Source organism: Camelina sativa, chromosome 20 (assembly GCF_030686135.1).
Source record: "Camelina sativa cultivar CO46 ecotype springtype chromosome 20, ASM3068613v1".
Taxonomy (NCBI): Eukaryota; Viridiplantae; Streptophyta; class Magnoliopsida; order Brassicales; family Brassicaceae; genus Camelina; species Camelina sativa.
Window position 1 is genome coordinate 5,584,228 of NC_141899.1, and position 13,960 is coordinate 5,598,187.

Consider the following 13,960-nt stretch of genomic DNA (forward strand, 5'->3'; position numbering starts at 1 on the left):
AACTAAAGACTACTAGGAAGTAAAGTGTGTGTGCATAAGACAAATAGTTAACAATAATTTATCTCAGACGCAAGAAGCCAAGAAGTTTCTTTTTCAAATGATATTTTAGTGTTTCATTGGTTCTGAACATATTAAAAAAAATCTTTGAAATAAAAAACAAAAGATATAGAGAAATGTGTTTTTTAAAGTAAAATAACGAGTTCTTGCATAAACAAAAAGAAGAAAAATGTAGAGAAAATGAAAGGTGACGACGAAATAAAGAGACCATGCAAATAGTTTCGACTTGTGAGAAGTCACCAATACAACATAATATCGAATACGAAATAAAGTTCCAAGGAAATGATAAAGGTACACACACAACTGGTCCTCAAGATCAAACAAGAAGCATGCATTATGATATAAGAAAAACTAGGGAGACACTCCATTGGATGGGGCACCATTATTAGCGGTCATCATGGAGGCTCTAGGGATGTATTTTCGAGCCCAAACATGTTTTCCATTAATGATGTATTTGGTCCTGGTTACCGCATCGCTTACAATCTCCGGTATCATGGCGGCAGAATGTAACACCATCTTTGCATACAGCGCCTGCTCATTCCCTTCTCCTGCTGGCATGATTATCGCTTCTATTATCTCCCCAAATGTCCTTCAACACACCAAACACATATACACTATACCATTTAAGCACTATCAACTATATATCTATATAAATGCATAGCTCAAATATCTATAGCACTATCAACTATATATCTATATAATATGGATTCAGTACGTACCTGGTGAAATAGGCATGCACTTCTGCTTCAGTAATTGGGTATCCTCTAGAAAATGTGAGGAAGACAGTCCTTACGTCTTCCCTAGATTGCTCATCCTCAGAGATTATTGCACCAACATTGCTTGTTCTTGCTGTTTCTTGTTGCTCACTTAAGAACCGTCTGCTTGATTCAGCCCTATGAACAGCCCTGTTGATACTCAACTGCTTCATCATCTCTATCGCCTTTTCCTTCTCTGCAATCTCCTGGTTGTTCATCTCAGCTCGCACGCATATATCCTCAAAAGCTGGGTAACAGACGCTGGTTAAATGCTTCTTCATCGCAGGGAGAATGTTTTCGCGGTTCTGGTGGATGACTTGGAGAGTTAAGTACCCTCCAGACATTCGCGTGATCAAAGGTATGGTAGAGGAGTTGATGTTCATCCCGGTGCTGGCCACAAACGATGAGAAAGTGTTGTAGGACAAGCAACTCAGACACATCATGACTTCGTCAGCCACGGAGTTGGTGAAATAGTCCGGTAAAGAGACAAGATTCACGATTAGGTGCATGAGGAGACCACTTTTCTCGAGAGAGAGGAGAAAGCTCATGACTTGAAGAGACTGCCTAATGTCTCGCCTTAGACCTATGACAAGACGGGTGAAAAGTGTTCTGTCAGACTTGTGGAAAGCATTGAACTCCTCTCGCGTCACGGACACTGAGGGTGAGGAAGAGGATGAGGAAGCCATTGATAGTATTCTTGGCTATGCGGAAATGAGTTTATTGGGTTGATAAGTGTGATGACTGATGAATTGATATATAGAGGAGATCAAAAGAGAGTGTTTAATAAAAGGAATCTAATGAAATATGGAGAAATATATTTCTGGTCACACATTATAATCTTCATAATTTTATTAAGAGACATGAACCAACTGTATATTCTCTAATTTTTCTTTATATGTAATCTCCATACCTTTTTTTACTATTGTTGGGATACACACCAACGTCACACATCGCAAGATTAGAAAAGAAGTTTCTAGTATATAAGTCAAGTACGACTTCAATTAGTACGCGGCCTTTGAGGACGGAACCCAATAAAAATATCCGTACAGGCTTGGCCACTTGGGCCCAAAACAGACAATATCATACTAATAAGAGACTTGGTTTGGGCTTAAAAAATCTAACAATTGGTATCAGAGCCTAATGATCGGTGTGAGAGAAGCCCTTCAATGTGACACAATAAGAAAGATACCTCAAATACCTCGCGAATAAGGAGTACCGAGTCAATGGTGACAAGATTTCCCTGAGGGGAAGACATAAGGTTTGTGGTGCTTGGTTTGAGGGGGAGTATTGTTGGGATATAAACCAAAGTCGCACATAGAAAGTTTAGAAATGAAGCTTTTAATATATAAGTCAAGTCCAACTTTACTACTATTAATATGATGCATTTTGGGAAATAACCTAATAACAAATAAGTGTAGGCTTTACCATATCTTGGTCCCAAAATGGATAATATCATACTAATAAACCTAACATTTACTGCATCTCAGGTTTAGTAATTTCATTTGTCCATCTTATTTTGTTTTCTGTCTACTCGTTAATCTTGTATTATTGTTTTCAATTCATTAATAGTATATATATATATATATATATATATATATATGGTTTACAACTTTACATACACAGCCCTCCTATCAAACAATTTATTTTCTCATGTCATTGTGACTGTACCTGTGTGATCTCCATCCCCATACTCATGGCTACTATTAATTTCTTGCGAGTAAAGCAAGGACTAGGAACTTATTATTGTCTCTTGTAACTAATTTGGTACCACTGTCGGTGTAGTCAGTGACCTCCTCCCCTTCTTCTTTGCTTAGTAAATCCATTGCCCATAATTTTTTTAACCTTCCAATTTAATTAAGGAAGATGTGTATCGAGAGTAATGTTCACAAAATGTAATGAGCCTATATGATACTCAAGAAGATATAAAAGCTTTTCATATAAGGGAAAATATGAAGAAAAGTGCTATTTGTTCCATATAATATGAGAAAGGAGATGAAAGAAGGAACTCCACAACATTCATATATAGAGTCAGAAAATGTCAGCCAAAACAAAACATTCTCTTATTCACAGAGAGATGATGTCGTTGGTGTAGAAAATAATACACAAAAAAAAAAGATATAAAAGTTTTGAGTTCATTTACAAGAAGATGGGCTTCCCATTATTTATCTATCGATCCCTTCAATCTTGTCTTCCACCTGCGAGTACAAGTCCTTGAGCTTCTCAATGTTTTCTTCCGAAGTATCCCAGTAGCCACGACCATTGGCCTCCAAGAAAGTCTGAAGCATTTTCCTAAAGGAATTGGGATTAGTGTTCATGAGACGGTTAAGCATCTCCTCGTCTTTGATGAAAGTTGTGTTGGCCTCCTCGTAGACCCAGTTGTCTACTTGACCGGACGTTGCACTCCATCCCACGGTGTTGGTCAGTCTCTTCTCTATCTCCCGAACTCCTTCGTATCCACTTGACATCATTCCTTCATACCACTTTGGATTCAACAGCTTTGTTCTTGCGTCCAGCCTCACTGTCTCAGACAATGTCCTCACCTGTGCCATATTCAAAATGTACCGTAAGGAATGTGTTCGATATCCAACCAAACTATAGTCCATAGACAGTAAATGCATGAAGAATACAGGGAAAACTTCACTCACCTGAGCGTTTGCAGTTGTTGTGTCAGCAATGTAAGCGCTCGGTTTCTTCTTGTCCTTCCTCAAACTCTGAACCAGGTTAGTTGGGTCAGAGTCAAAGTAGTGGCTCACATCAGTCAAGGAAATCTCGGAAGAATCCAAGTTCTGGAACGTGACTTCTGCAGTGCTAAGAGCCATCTCAAAGACCTGCTTCTTCTCAGCCATTCCTGCTCCAGGAGCATCACTATCAAACGCAAACGATTTACGGCTCAGATACATGTCCTGAAGCTGTTTCTCATCGTTCCATGAAGAGTTCTCAACAGCAAGATTGATGTTGGATGAGTAAGACCCTGAAGCGTTTGAGAAAACTCGTGTAGCTGCCTCTCTAATATCAATGCCAAGCGTCTCTGCTTGTTCCAAAGCGTGCTTCCTCACAAAGTTTTGTTCTAGTGGCTCATCAAGCTCAGCCACCATCTTGATTGCACGGTCAAGAAGGTTCATCTGTTGAAACCATTCAAGAAAGAAGCACCATGAGAGACTACTAACCAACAAGAATCTAAATGAAAGAAGAGTGAATGCTTTGCTCTATTTACCTGGTTGATAAAGAGATCACGGAAGACACCAGAGCAGTTAACAACAACATCGATCCTAGGCCTTCCTAGCTCTTCTAAGCTCACAGGCTCGACCCGGTTCACTCTTCCAAAAGTATCAGCAATTGGTCTCACACCGACCATCCAGAGAACCTGCCCGAGAGACTCCCCATATGTCTTAATGTTGTCAGTTCCCCAGAGAACAAGCGCAATGGTCTCTGGATATTTCCCATCGTTTTCTAGCTTCTGTCTCTCTACCAACCTGTCTACCACAATCTTGGCACTTGCCATTGCTGCAGTTGTAGGAATAGCCTGAGGATCTAAGGCATGGATGTTTTTACCGGTTGGTAAGACCTTAGGGTTTCTAATAGGATCACCTCCAGGGCCTGGCTCAACATACTTGCCTTCCAAAGCTTGCATTAGACTCCCGAGTTCGTTGTCCATGACCACCAACTTTAGGCACTCTCCAAGGAAAGCAAACACTCCTCTGAGCTTGTCTCTATTGGCCCGGTAAAACTTTGTGTTGGACAAATACTCAACCCATGGCTCATTGATTCCAAACCCAAGAAGAGAGGTTAGCTTGTCAGACACATCAACCACCTGTCCTTTGCTGTTTGTCGTTTTTTCCACAAAGGCGGAAACTGCACCACGCGAGGCATCAGTGATCTGCTTGAGAAGCTCTACATCACTCAAGATACCCTTGTCACTTCCTCTGTAAACATCCTCTATCTCCCTCCCAACACACTCAGCTAATATAGAAGGAAGAGATGAAATGTCATCTTCCGGGCGATCTAGAGCAGCAATGTTGACCAATGTGGCCACAGCTTCCATGGCAGATGGAGGCTCTCCAATGACGTGAAGCCCGCAAGGCAAAAGCCTTGATTCAATCTCCATAATCTTGGAATACACTTTCCCAACCACAGAATCTCTCTCTTTAGTTGACAACTCCGCCATTTCATCTGGAAGATCCACATCCTTGTCAAGATTGCATTGCTTAGCAGTGCTGATGATGGAACTGACAATCTGTGGACCTCTCCCTGTGTCCTTCAGAGACTGGTACGATGATATGAGCTCACTCAACTGCTTCAGTCCTTTGTATAGACCAGCATTCTCAGCTGGAGGAGTCAAATAACTGATGGTGTTGGCGTAACTTCTCCTCTTTGCGATGGTAGCTTCAGAGGGGTTGTTGGCTGCATAGTAATACACATTGGGAATGTTACCGATAAGACTGTCTGGGAAACAAGCATCGCTCATTCCCACTTGCTTCCCGGGCATAAACTCGAGGGAACCGTGTGTTCCAAAATGAAGAACTGCATCAGCTTTGAAGATCTTCTCTACATAAGAGTAGTAAGCAGCAAAACCATGATGAGGACTGGCTGATTTGGAAAAAAGCAGCCTCATGGGATCACCTTCATACCCAAACGTCGGTTGGACGCCAATGAAAACGTTACCGTACTCTTTGCCAAACACCAGGAGATTCTCTCCGTCTGAGTTCAAGTTCCCTGGAGGTTTCCCCCAGTTTTCTTCCAATGCATTGGCATAAGGAGTGAGCTCTTGGTACTCGCGGACTCCCATTTTGTAAGCTACGTTGAGATTAGGACTGCTGAACTGAGCCTCCTTGTCATGAATGATTTCTTCGATAAGCGTCTCTGCATTCTCAGGAAGTCCCTCAACATTGTAGCCATCTCTCTTGAGGTCTTTCAAGACTGAGTAGATGGAAGCAAAGACGTTGAGGTAAGCTGCAGTCCCTACATTTCCTTTATCAGGTGGGAAACTGAAAACAGTGATCGCCAGCTTCTTCTCAGTCTGCAATGAAGCCAGAGTTGATTCATGAGAACATACATTACACGGTTGTCGAGAAAGTCATCAAGGAGTGTGATTTTATTAAGGGTGAGTAGTATAATACAATACCTTAGTTTTTCTTTTGAGCTCACCCCAACGAATCACCCTGATGCAGAGTTGCTCAACTCTCTTGTGGAGAGCATGTGATTTCCCTGCAGCAATTGTTAAACCTCTTCCATAAGAAAACATTCCCACAATTATAATGCCAATTCTGAAATATGAAATATGGTCATAAGTGGACTAACCTGTTCTAGGGTCACGACCAGCGAAAACGATTGGCTCCATGGCTCCATCAAGCTCAGGGAGGGCAACCTGCAGTGCCACCTGGATGGGATGCAGACCAAGTGTGCTGTTTAGCCATTCCTCAGTCGTCTGGAACACAAGTGGTACAGCCACAAGGTAAGGGACATCAAGCTTCTTTAGGGCTTCGATAGCCCTCGGATGATCCTGCCTTGCAGGTCCACCAACTAGAGCAAAGCCGGTCAAGGAGACAGCAGAGTTAATGATGGGCAGTTTTGTCGCCGGATCAACGAAATATTTCTCAACAGGGCCAGAGAAATCCAACCCTCCTGCGAAAATAGGAACAACCTTAGCGCCTCTAGCCTCAAGCTCCATGATAACAGCCACATAGTGACTATCATCACCGGTCACAATGTGACTCCTCTGCAAGACCAAACCAACAACCGTTGCATCTTTCTTCTTGAGTGAGTCATTGGTGTCCCTTCTAGTGTCATACCAGTTCCAGTACTCCTTCACATCGTCGTACATGGTTGGAGCAAGTGGATGCCAGATTCCAGTGTCCAAGAACAGAACCGGATCAGAATACTCGATCTTGACACCTTTCAAAGCCGGGACATAAGATCCAGAAATCATCTTAACAAAATTCTGAAGATTATCAGGAGACCCTCCAAGCCAGAACTGTAGACTCAAGATGTATAGACGAGCATCTTGAGCCTTGTCACTAGGCAAGTACTTCAAAACCTTAGGCAATGTCCTAACAAGCTTCAACATACTATCGGCAAAACCAGCAGAGCCTTGTTTCTTTCTCTTGAAGAGTTGGAAAAAAGGAGACTTTGACTGACCTAATTGAGACATACTGAAAGATCCGAGTTTGTTCAGTCTCATTACCTCAGGCATGGAAGGGAAGACAAGAACTGCGTCCATCCTGTCTCTCTCCTTCTCGACAGCATCTTTAACCTTAAGCGCCAATTCCTCGACAAAGATCAGAGAACCGATGAAGATGTTGGCGTCTTTAAGATCTTCGCAGAAGCTGTTGTAAGTGTTCTTGTCTCGAAGCTCCTCAACCAAGTACCCAACGACTTCGTAGGATGCGAATCTCGATGTCTTGTTGAGGGTTTGGACTGCCTCAGTGAGAGATGACTGGTACTGAGCCTCGAGGACGACGTAGACGATTTTCACCGTGGGAACGTTGTCTCTCTTGATCGGAACTATACGGCGGACCTCCTGGTTCGTCTGTGTAAAGAGACCGTTTCCAGAAACCGCGGATTTCACCTTGAAGAAGGACTTGGCTGGTTTGGCTGATCTCTGTTTCTTGCGGAGGAAAGAATGTTTGGTACTGTTAGAGAGCGAAGAGAGATGCTCTGCTTTAGAAGTGGATAGAGTGAATGGCGAATACACAAGCGAAGCCATTTTTTTTTGGCTGCTAGATAGATTTTTCTACAGAGTTGTAACCAAAGAGAAGAGATTGAGAATTGAGAGAATTGAGAGAAGAGATCTCTCTATCTCTTCTGGTTTAGTTTGGTTTGTGTCTTACACACTTTGAGTTCTTCTGTTCCAAAAGCAACGCTTCGGAAGAAGGGAACTAAAAAAGCAGCGATGGTTTTGAAGGTAAGTGGTGGGAGGGAAGGACACGTGGACACAAGAGGGGGACTCTACTTGTGAGGTCGAGTTTGGTTGGATGTATATCCGCTTAGGACACAATGAGATGGACTTTGCTGCCTTGTGATTGGCTCATTTAGATTTCTATTCATATTTCATGGTTTTTAGGAGTGTAGTAGAGATATTGGAGTGATTTATTATCTTTGTTTTTTAGTTGATAAGTTTTATGTTGCTGTCTCGAGATGATCGTGCTTGCGGTTTCAGCCATGTAAAAGATTTTTTTCCTATGACGATACTTTTTTTTTTTATTAGGCATACTAATTTGGGGTAGCCGGTCCAATCCGGCCCGCACAAAATATGTATAGTTTTTTTGGTTTAGCTTGGTCCACTCTACTATTTGCCCACTAGTAATTTTTTTTTTTATTGTATTCAGAAAAAAAACACATACAAAGACCAACTAATAAATGCGGAAAAACAAATAATAACTATAAGACTCATAAGAAATATATTTAAAAAATCAAAATTTTAGTTGTAAAATTCTAGAAATGCATTGATGCATTTAAATTTCATCATCATCATCATCATCATCATCCAAGTGTGTTCATAAAAGATGGAAGTGAAATCTTATCAATTTCACCATATCGAAGATTTAGTTTTTCTTTTGACAACCATATAGAAAATTTATCTGAAAGTATATATTAAATTAGATTTTTAAGATTATAAGTAAATGTAGATGGCCATGTAGCATTGCAGTTTGTACTAGATAGTCGTTGCATCACATTTGAACATCCTTTTCTTACTCTGGTTCAATTCTCTTATGAATCTTAAGCTTAAGGTTTCAATTTCACACGATAACATATCTTAAGTTGAATAGTAGCTAGGGTGAAGATAAACGAATGACAATTTCTTTAATTCACGATTTAATTTGACGATAATGAAATATGAATTTTTTTCCTTCAAGGTTGAGTTTCTCCTTAAGGGTTTCATGTTTCTTTCCCTGTCTTTTCCCTCTTAATCTTTATTTCAATTTTCATCATCAAAAATGAGTTCTAGGTTCCATATTATATTATAAAGGGTAGAAAGGTTTAGTTGATTTAGGTTCTTGTAGTAGGCTCATCAACCTAATTTATCCCAAGGTAGGATAGCAAAAATTCTTCTTGCAATTCGAACCAACACCAGTTTGGTGATAAATGATGTTTGGCTGCAATAGGCTTTTGGTGCAGTTTGTAGTATTTAACTAGTGTGTCCAACCTAGTCTGGTTCGAATAAGCCACCCATCGTACATCCCACAGTTAACAAGCACACACAAAAAAAAGGTCAACCTTGGGAGTGTGGGCTAACGTCATGGGCTTGTGGACTTGTGTCATGTGTTCTAAACATAATTAAGGTCCAAATACTTAAAACTGATTATTATAGTTGTAAAAAAAATACAATTAAAACGGAAGCGGCGTGTTAAATAGGTGATTAAAAAAATTGTTACGGACTAAACTAAACTAAACAATGAAATCAAACGAAACGGATCGGACGGGTCTTAGGTTGACCCTTGAACCGCAACCAGAACCAAGTGGTCAAGTTTTTGCCCATACGGATACGGTCCGAGTCCCTTGGAAATTGGAATTATCAGAACGAATAGAAAAAAAAAAACAGAAAAGTCGAACAAAAAAAAAACAAATAGAAACAAAATTTGATTTTTGATTGGTATCAGAAATTCGCAGCGAAGCAGAGCTCTCTTTGTCTCTCTCGATTGATCTAAAAAATATCCCTAATCTCGGTTCGTCCAAGAGATTGACAAAGTCCATAGCTTCGTCTAAGTGACAAGGGGGATGCCTCTTATTCACCGGAAAAAGCCACAGACGCCGCCATCTGAAGAGGTGGTGAACGCCGATGAGGATTCCCAGAAGAAACCACCTCATGAATCTTCTTCTTCTTCGAAAACCCATAAGAAATCTAACGGAGGAGGGAAGTGGTCATGTGTCGATTCATGTTGTTGGTTCATTGGCTGTGTGTGTGTCACATGGTGGTTTCTCCTCTTTCTTTACAACGCAATGCCTGCGAGCTTTCCTCAGTATGTAACGGAGCGAATCACGGGTCCTTTACCCGACCCGCCTGGTGTGAAGCTTAAGAAAGAAGGTCTTAAGGCGCAGCATCCCGTTGTGTTCATCCCTGGGATTGTTACTGGTGGGCTTGAGCTTTGGGAAGGTAAACAGTGCGCTGATGGGTTGTTTAGAAAACGTTTGTGGGGAGGTACTTTTGGTGAAGTCTATAAAAGGTGAGCTCAAAATTCTCACTCTTTTCTTCTTATATATTGGGATTTGGGTTGGATCTGATGAGATCACGCACTTGCTGCTTGCGTCTTACTCTTTATAAGGCGCTTTTTTAGATGTGAAAGGCTATCTTCTTTAAGAATCGTGTTTTTTGTTGTGTTTTGTGTTTGCGTGTATGGGAACGCAATTACCAAATTTGGGTTTGAAGCTAAGTCACAAGGGAATGAATACATTTACTTTTGTTAAACTTTTAGATCTTAATATGCAGCTGCCTTGGAATTTTCAAGTCATTTTATTACTAAATCTGTTGCTAGACAAGCTGTAGATTCCGTTGATAACAAGTTGTTCCCTTACTGTCAAGTTGAGTGTTGCGTATAGGGAAGTAGTGTTTTATGTTTCTGTTACTCTGTTAGGAATAGAGAAGTTCCAAATACATCTGTGAAAAGTGTGTTTAATTTAAGCTGTGATAGAGGACTGTTGCTTTATTAGTCAACTATGCACATGTACAATTAAAGCTAGTTTCTTTTGTGTCTTTCATTAGCTCAACGTGCTTTTCTCAAATTATTTCTGATAACTGAATATGTGATTTTCAAAGTTTTCAGCATCTGAGTCTAGTTATATATGTCTTGAATTTCCTTCATCCTCTTTCTGTTATCCATCTATGAACTCCTCTCTAGCCTGCTATAGATTACTTTTTAAAAACCATCTTGTGGGTTACATCTGTTTTATTTGTTACGATCTGCATCTTTCTTCTTTTTTCTTTTGCTATGTTAGAGATGGGAATTGATAGTATCTTAACTAACTGATGATCTCTTTGATTTAGGCCTCTATGTTGGGTGGAACACATGTCACTTGACAATGAAACTGGGTTGGATCCTGAAGGTATTAGAGTGAGAGCTGTATCAGGACTCGTTGCTGCTGACTACTTTGCTCCTGGCTACTTTGTCTGGGCTGTGCTGATTGCTAACCTTGCACATATTGGATATGAAGAAAAAAACATGTATATGGCTGCTTATGACTGGAGGCTTTCGTTTCAGAACACTGAGGTTCTTTTCTCATAATTCTTTCTATTGTTCTGGTTGATGCCACGTTTCTTTCTGCATCACTTACGGCTTAAATTTGTTTCTTGTTGAACTAATAGGTGCGTGACCAGACTCTCAGCCGTATGAAAAGTAATATAGAGTTGATGGTTTCTACCAACGGTGGAAAAAAAGCAGTTATTGTTCCGCATTCCATGGGGGTCCTGTATTTTCTACATTTTATGAAATGGGTTGAGGAGCCAGCTCCAATGGGTGGTGGGGGTGGGCCAAATTGGTGTGCGAAATATATAAAGGCTGTAATGAACATTGGTGGACCGTTTCTTGGTGTTCCAAAAGCTGTTTCTGGGCTTTTCTCTGCTGAAGCAAAGGATGTCGCAGTTGCCAGGTATTGAATATCTGCTTGTGCTTAAGATGATTAGAACATCTAGAACTCAAATTTATGCTACTACTAGTACTAGATATCAATTCTACGAACAGTGCTGTATTATAGCTGCTACAATATTGACGTTGGTTGATTATTTTTGCTGCCTGTGAAATTGGAACTCTTTTGAGAATTTGATAAATGATAATGATGGTTAAGATAGTCGAGTGAACTAGGATACTTTCAGTTTCATGTAAGTAAATGTCGAGTTGGTATGTATGTACTATATTATTTATATGATTTTACTGTTTTCAATGCTGTGCTCATCTTCTTTTTGAGCAATGATTGCCTAACTTAATACTAATAACTGTCTTTGCAAGTGCGACAAAGAAATGCCTGATTATTTTTAGGCAAATTAAGTATAGAACTACTTGAAGAAATATTGAAAGTCAGCGTCTTATCAGTTTCTTAGCGTTGACGAAAACATTCATCATACTGTCATGGAGACATTGAATTTTGCTCTGGAAAGCGCTTGAGCTTCCATGCTTACATTCTTTACCAATTAATGTTACTTTATGTGTCTTTAAATCTTTCTGTATGTGCAGCTATGGTCTTTAATTTCTGCTTAACTACAGAATCGTTGGATTAGTTAGACTTTTAGTCGCTTGGTTCCTTAATAGAACTTTACTGTCTTTGAAATTGCAGAGCGATTGCTCCAGGGTTCTTAGACACCGATATATTTAGACTTCAGACCTTGCAGCATATAATGAGAATGACACGCACATGGGACTCAACAATGTCTATGTTACCGAAGGGAGGTGACACAATATGGGGCGGTCTTGATTGGTCGCCGGAGAAAGGCCACACCTGCTGCGGGAAAAAGCAAAAGAGAAACGAGACTTGTGGTGAAGCAGGTGAAAATGGAGTTTCCAAGATAAAGCCTGTGAACTATGGAAGGATGATATCTTTTGGGAAAGATATAGCAGAGGCTGCATCATCTGAGATTAATAATATTGATTTTCGGGTAAGGACATTTAAATCGTATAAACTATGTACCGTTTGTGATAAAGTGATGAATAATCTATACATTTTACTTGGTGAAGGGTGCGGTCAAAGGTCAGAGTTTCCCAAATCACACCTGTCGTGACGTGTGGACAGAGTACCATGATATGGGAATTGCAGGGATCAAAGCTATTGCTGAGTATAAGGTCTACACTGCTGATGCAGTTATAGATCTACTACATTATGTTGCTCCTAAGATGATGGCGCGTGGTTCCGCTCATTTCTCTTATGGAATTGCTGATGATTTGGATGACCCCAAGTATAAAGATCCCAAATATTGGTCAAATCCGTTGGAGACAAAGTAAGTGGTTTATTTTGATACGAACTCTTTGCTTCGTCTTGACGCATTATCAGTCTTTTATTTTCCTTCTTATTAGATATGGTTTTAGGCTCCAAGATAATAAAGCTATTTGAGTCTTACTCGAAAAAGCTTGGTCAGTTATATTGAGGTTACAAAGTTGATAAACTTGCTTATAGAGGCAGCTGAAAGGTGGCTTTGACATGACAAATATATTAATTGGCTGAAAACCCCACCCTTATTACCACCTTCTAGTTTAAAAGGAGTGTAGTAGACTCTCTTTCACTTTCTGGGATTTACCAGCTATAACCTGGAACTAGTCGGAGCATCTTATGTGTATTTGTTGGTCAGTTAATCATCCCTGTGAGACCTGAAATATAATTGTTCTCTATCCCATTAGGATCATCATTTATCCTCTGGCTAACTTATTGAAATAAATACTCAGTTTGGTTTGTTCTCCTGTTTCAGATTACCCAATGCTCCTGAAATGGAAATCTTCTCATTGTACGGAGTTGGGATACCAACAGAACGAGCATACGTATACAAGCTTAACCAGTCACCTGACAGTTGCATCCCTTTTCAGATCTTCACTTCTGCTCACGAGGAGGACGAAGATAGCTGTCTGAAAGCAGGGGTTTACAATGTGGATGGGGATGAAACAGTACCGGTCCTAAGTTCCGGGTACATGTGTGCCAAAGCATGGCGTGGCAAGACAAGATTCAACCCTTCGGGAATCAAGACTTACGTTAGAGAATACAATCACTCTCCGCCTGCGAACCTGCTGGAAGGGCGGGGAACACAGAGTGGAGCTCATGTCGATATAATGGGAAACTTTGCGTTGATAGAGGATATCATGAGGGTTGCCGCAGGAGGTAACGGATCTGATATAGGACATGACCAGGTCTACTCTGGCATATATGAATGGTCCGACCGAATAGACCTGAAGCTGTGAATATCCTCATCTCTTAAAAAAGCAGTCAGCATTTGTGAATCCAATACTTTCAAGAGAGATCATCATCATCATCAACAACATCAACAACACCATGATGCTCACAAGTCAGAAGAAGACTGAGAATGATAATTTGGTGATGAAGTATCCTCAATACGTTTCATTATATTCTTATTGATGTAAATTATACAATCCTCCTATTTGATGGTTTGGTCCCTCAGAAACGATGATAATACGAAACTTGCTTCGCCATGTTATTTTTATCATGTTGAAAGCATCAAT

General features: G+C 40.4%; 3 protein-coding genes across 4 annotated transcripts; 1 reads left to right on the top strand and 2 right to left on the bottom strand.

Moving 5' to 3' along the window:
• Positions 1-256: 256 nt before the first annotated feature.
• On the bottom strand, positions 257-1,537 carry LOC104772243 (uncharacterized). Its single transcript, XM_010496879.2, has 2 exons — positions 777-1,537; positions 257-646 (listed from the first exon to the last, which is right to left on the bottom strand). Exons 1-2 carry the CDS (start codon positions 1,496-1,498, stop codon positions 409-411), a joined length of 960 nt encoding a protein of 319 aa, XP_010495181.2. The 5' UTR covers positions 1,499-1,537; the 3' UTR covers positions 257-408.
• A 1,268-nt stretch (positions 1,538-2,805) lies between these two features.
• Positions 2,806-7,900, bottom strand: LOC104769581 (magnesium-chelatase subunit ChlH, chloroplastic). Its single transcript, XM_010493828.2, has 5 exons — positions 6,111-7,900; positions 5,935-6,017; positions 4,027-5,829; positions 3,458-3,934; positions 2,806-3,352 (listed from the first exon to the last, which is right to left on the bottom strand). Exons 1-5 carry the CDS (start codon positions 7,513-7,515, stop codon positions 2,975-2,977), a joined length of 4,146 nt encoding a protein of 1,381 aa, XP_010492130.2. The 5' UTR covers positions 7,516-7,900; the 3' UTR covers positions 2,806-2,974.
• Positions 7,901-9,237: 1,337 nt separating this feature from the next.
• LOC104769582 (phospholipid:diacylglycerol acyltransferase 1) lies at positions 9,238-13,935 on the top strand. Of its 2 annotated transcripts, none has more exons than XM_087504382.1 (6): positions 9,238-9,973; positions 10,792-11,014; positions 11,110-11,393; positions 12,075-12,393; positions 12,473-12,732; positions 13,198-13,935. In XM_087504382.1, the coding sequence occupies exons 1-6, from the start codon at positions 9,528-9,530 to the stop codon at positions 13,679-13,681; spliced, it is 2,016 nt and encodes a 671-aa protein (XP_087360508.1). In that variant the 5' UTR covers positions 9,238-9,527; the 3' UTR covers positions 13,682-13,935. The 2 variants fall into 2 exon arrangements, with proteins under 2 accessions (XP_087360508.1, XP_087360509.1); XM_087504383.1 differs by lacking the exon at positions 9,238-9,973 and adding an exon at positions 10,532-10,677.
• Positions 13,936-13,960: the final 25 nt, after the last annotated feature.

What these genes read in the sequence shown, in the direction of transcription:
- LOC104772243 (XM_010496879.2), bottom strand. Translation starts at nt 1,498, where the DNA reads ATGGCTTCCTCATCCTCTTCCTCACCCTCAGTGTCCGTGACGCGAGAG. An exon ending in GTGCATGCCTATTTCACCAG is followed by an intron (nt 647 to 776) that starts GTACGTACTGAA and finishes GGTGTGTTGAAG; the next exon opens with GACATTTGGGGAGATAATAG.
- LOC104769581 (XM_010493828.2), bottom strand. Translation starts at nt 7,515, where the DNA reads ATGGCTTCGCTTGTGTATTCGCCATTCACTCTATCCACTTCTAAAGCA. An exon ending in TGGTCGTGACCCTAGAACAG is followed by an intron (nt 6,018 to 6,110) that starts GTTAGTCCACTT and finishes CAATTGCTGCAG; the next exon opens with GGAAATCACATGCTCTCCAC. An exon ending in GTGATCTCTTTATCAACCAG is followed by an intron (nt 3,935 to 4,026) that starts GTAAATAGAGCA and finishes TGGTTTCAACAG; the next exon opens with ATGAACCTTCTTGACCGTGC.
- LOC104769582 (XM_087504382.1), top strand. Translation starts at nt 9,528, where the DNA reads ATGCCTCTTATTCACCGGAAAAAGCCACAGACGCCGCCATCTGAAGAG. An exon ending in TTTGGTGAAGTCTATAAAAG is followed by an intron (nt 9,974 to 10,791) that starts GTGAGCTCAAAA and finishes TCTTTGATTTAG; the next exon opens with GCCTCTATGTTGGGTGGAAC. An exon ending in TCAAATCCGTTGGAGACAAA is followed by an intron (nt 12,733 to 13,197) that starts GTAAGTGGTTTA and finishes CTCCTGTTTCAG; the next exon opens with ATTACCCAATGCTCCTGAAA.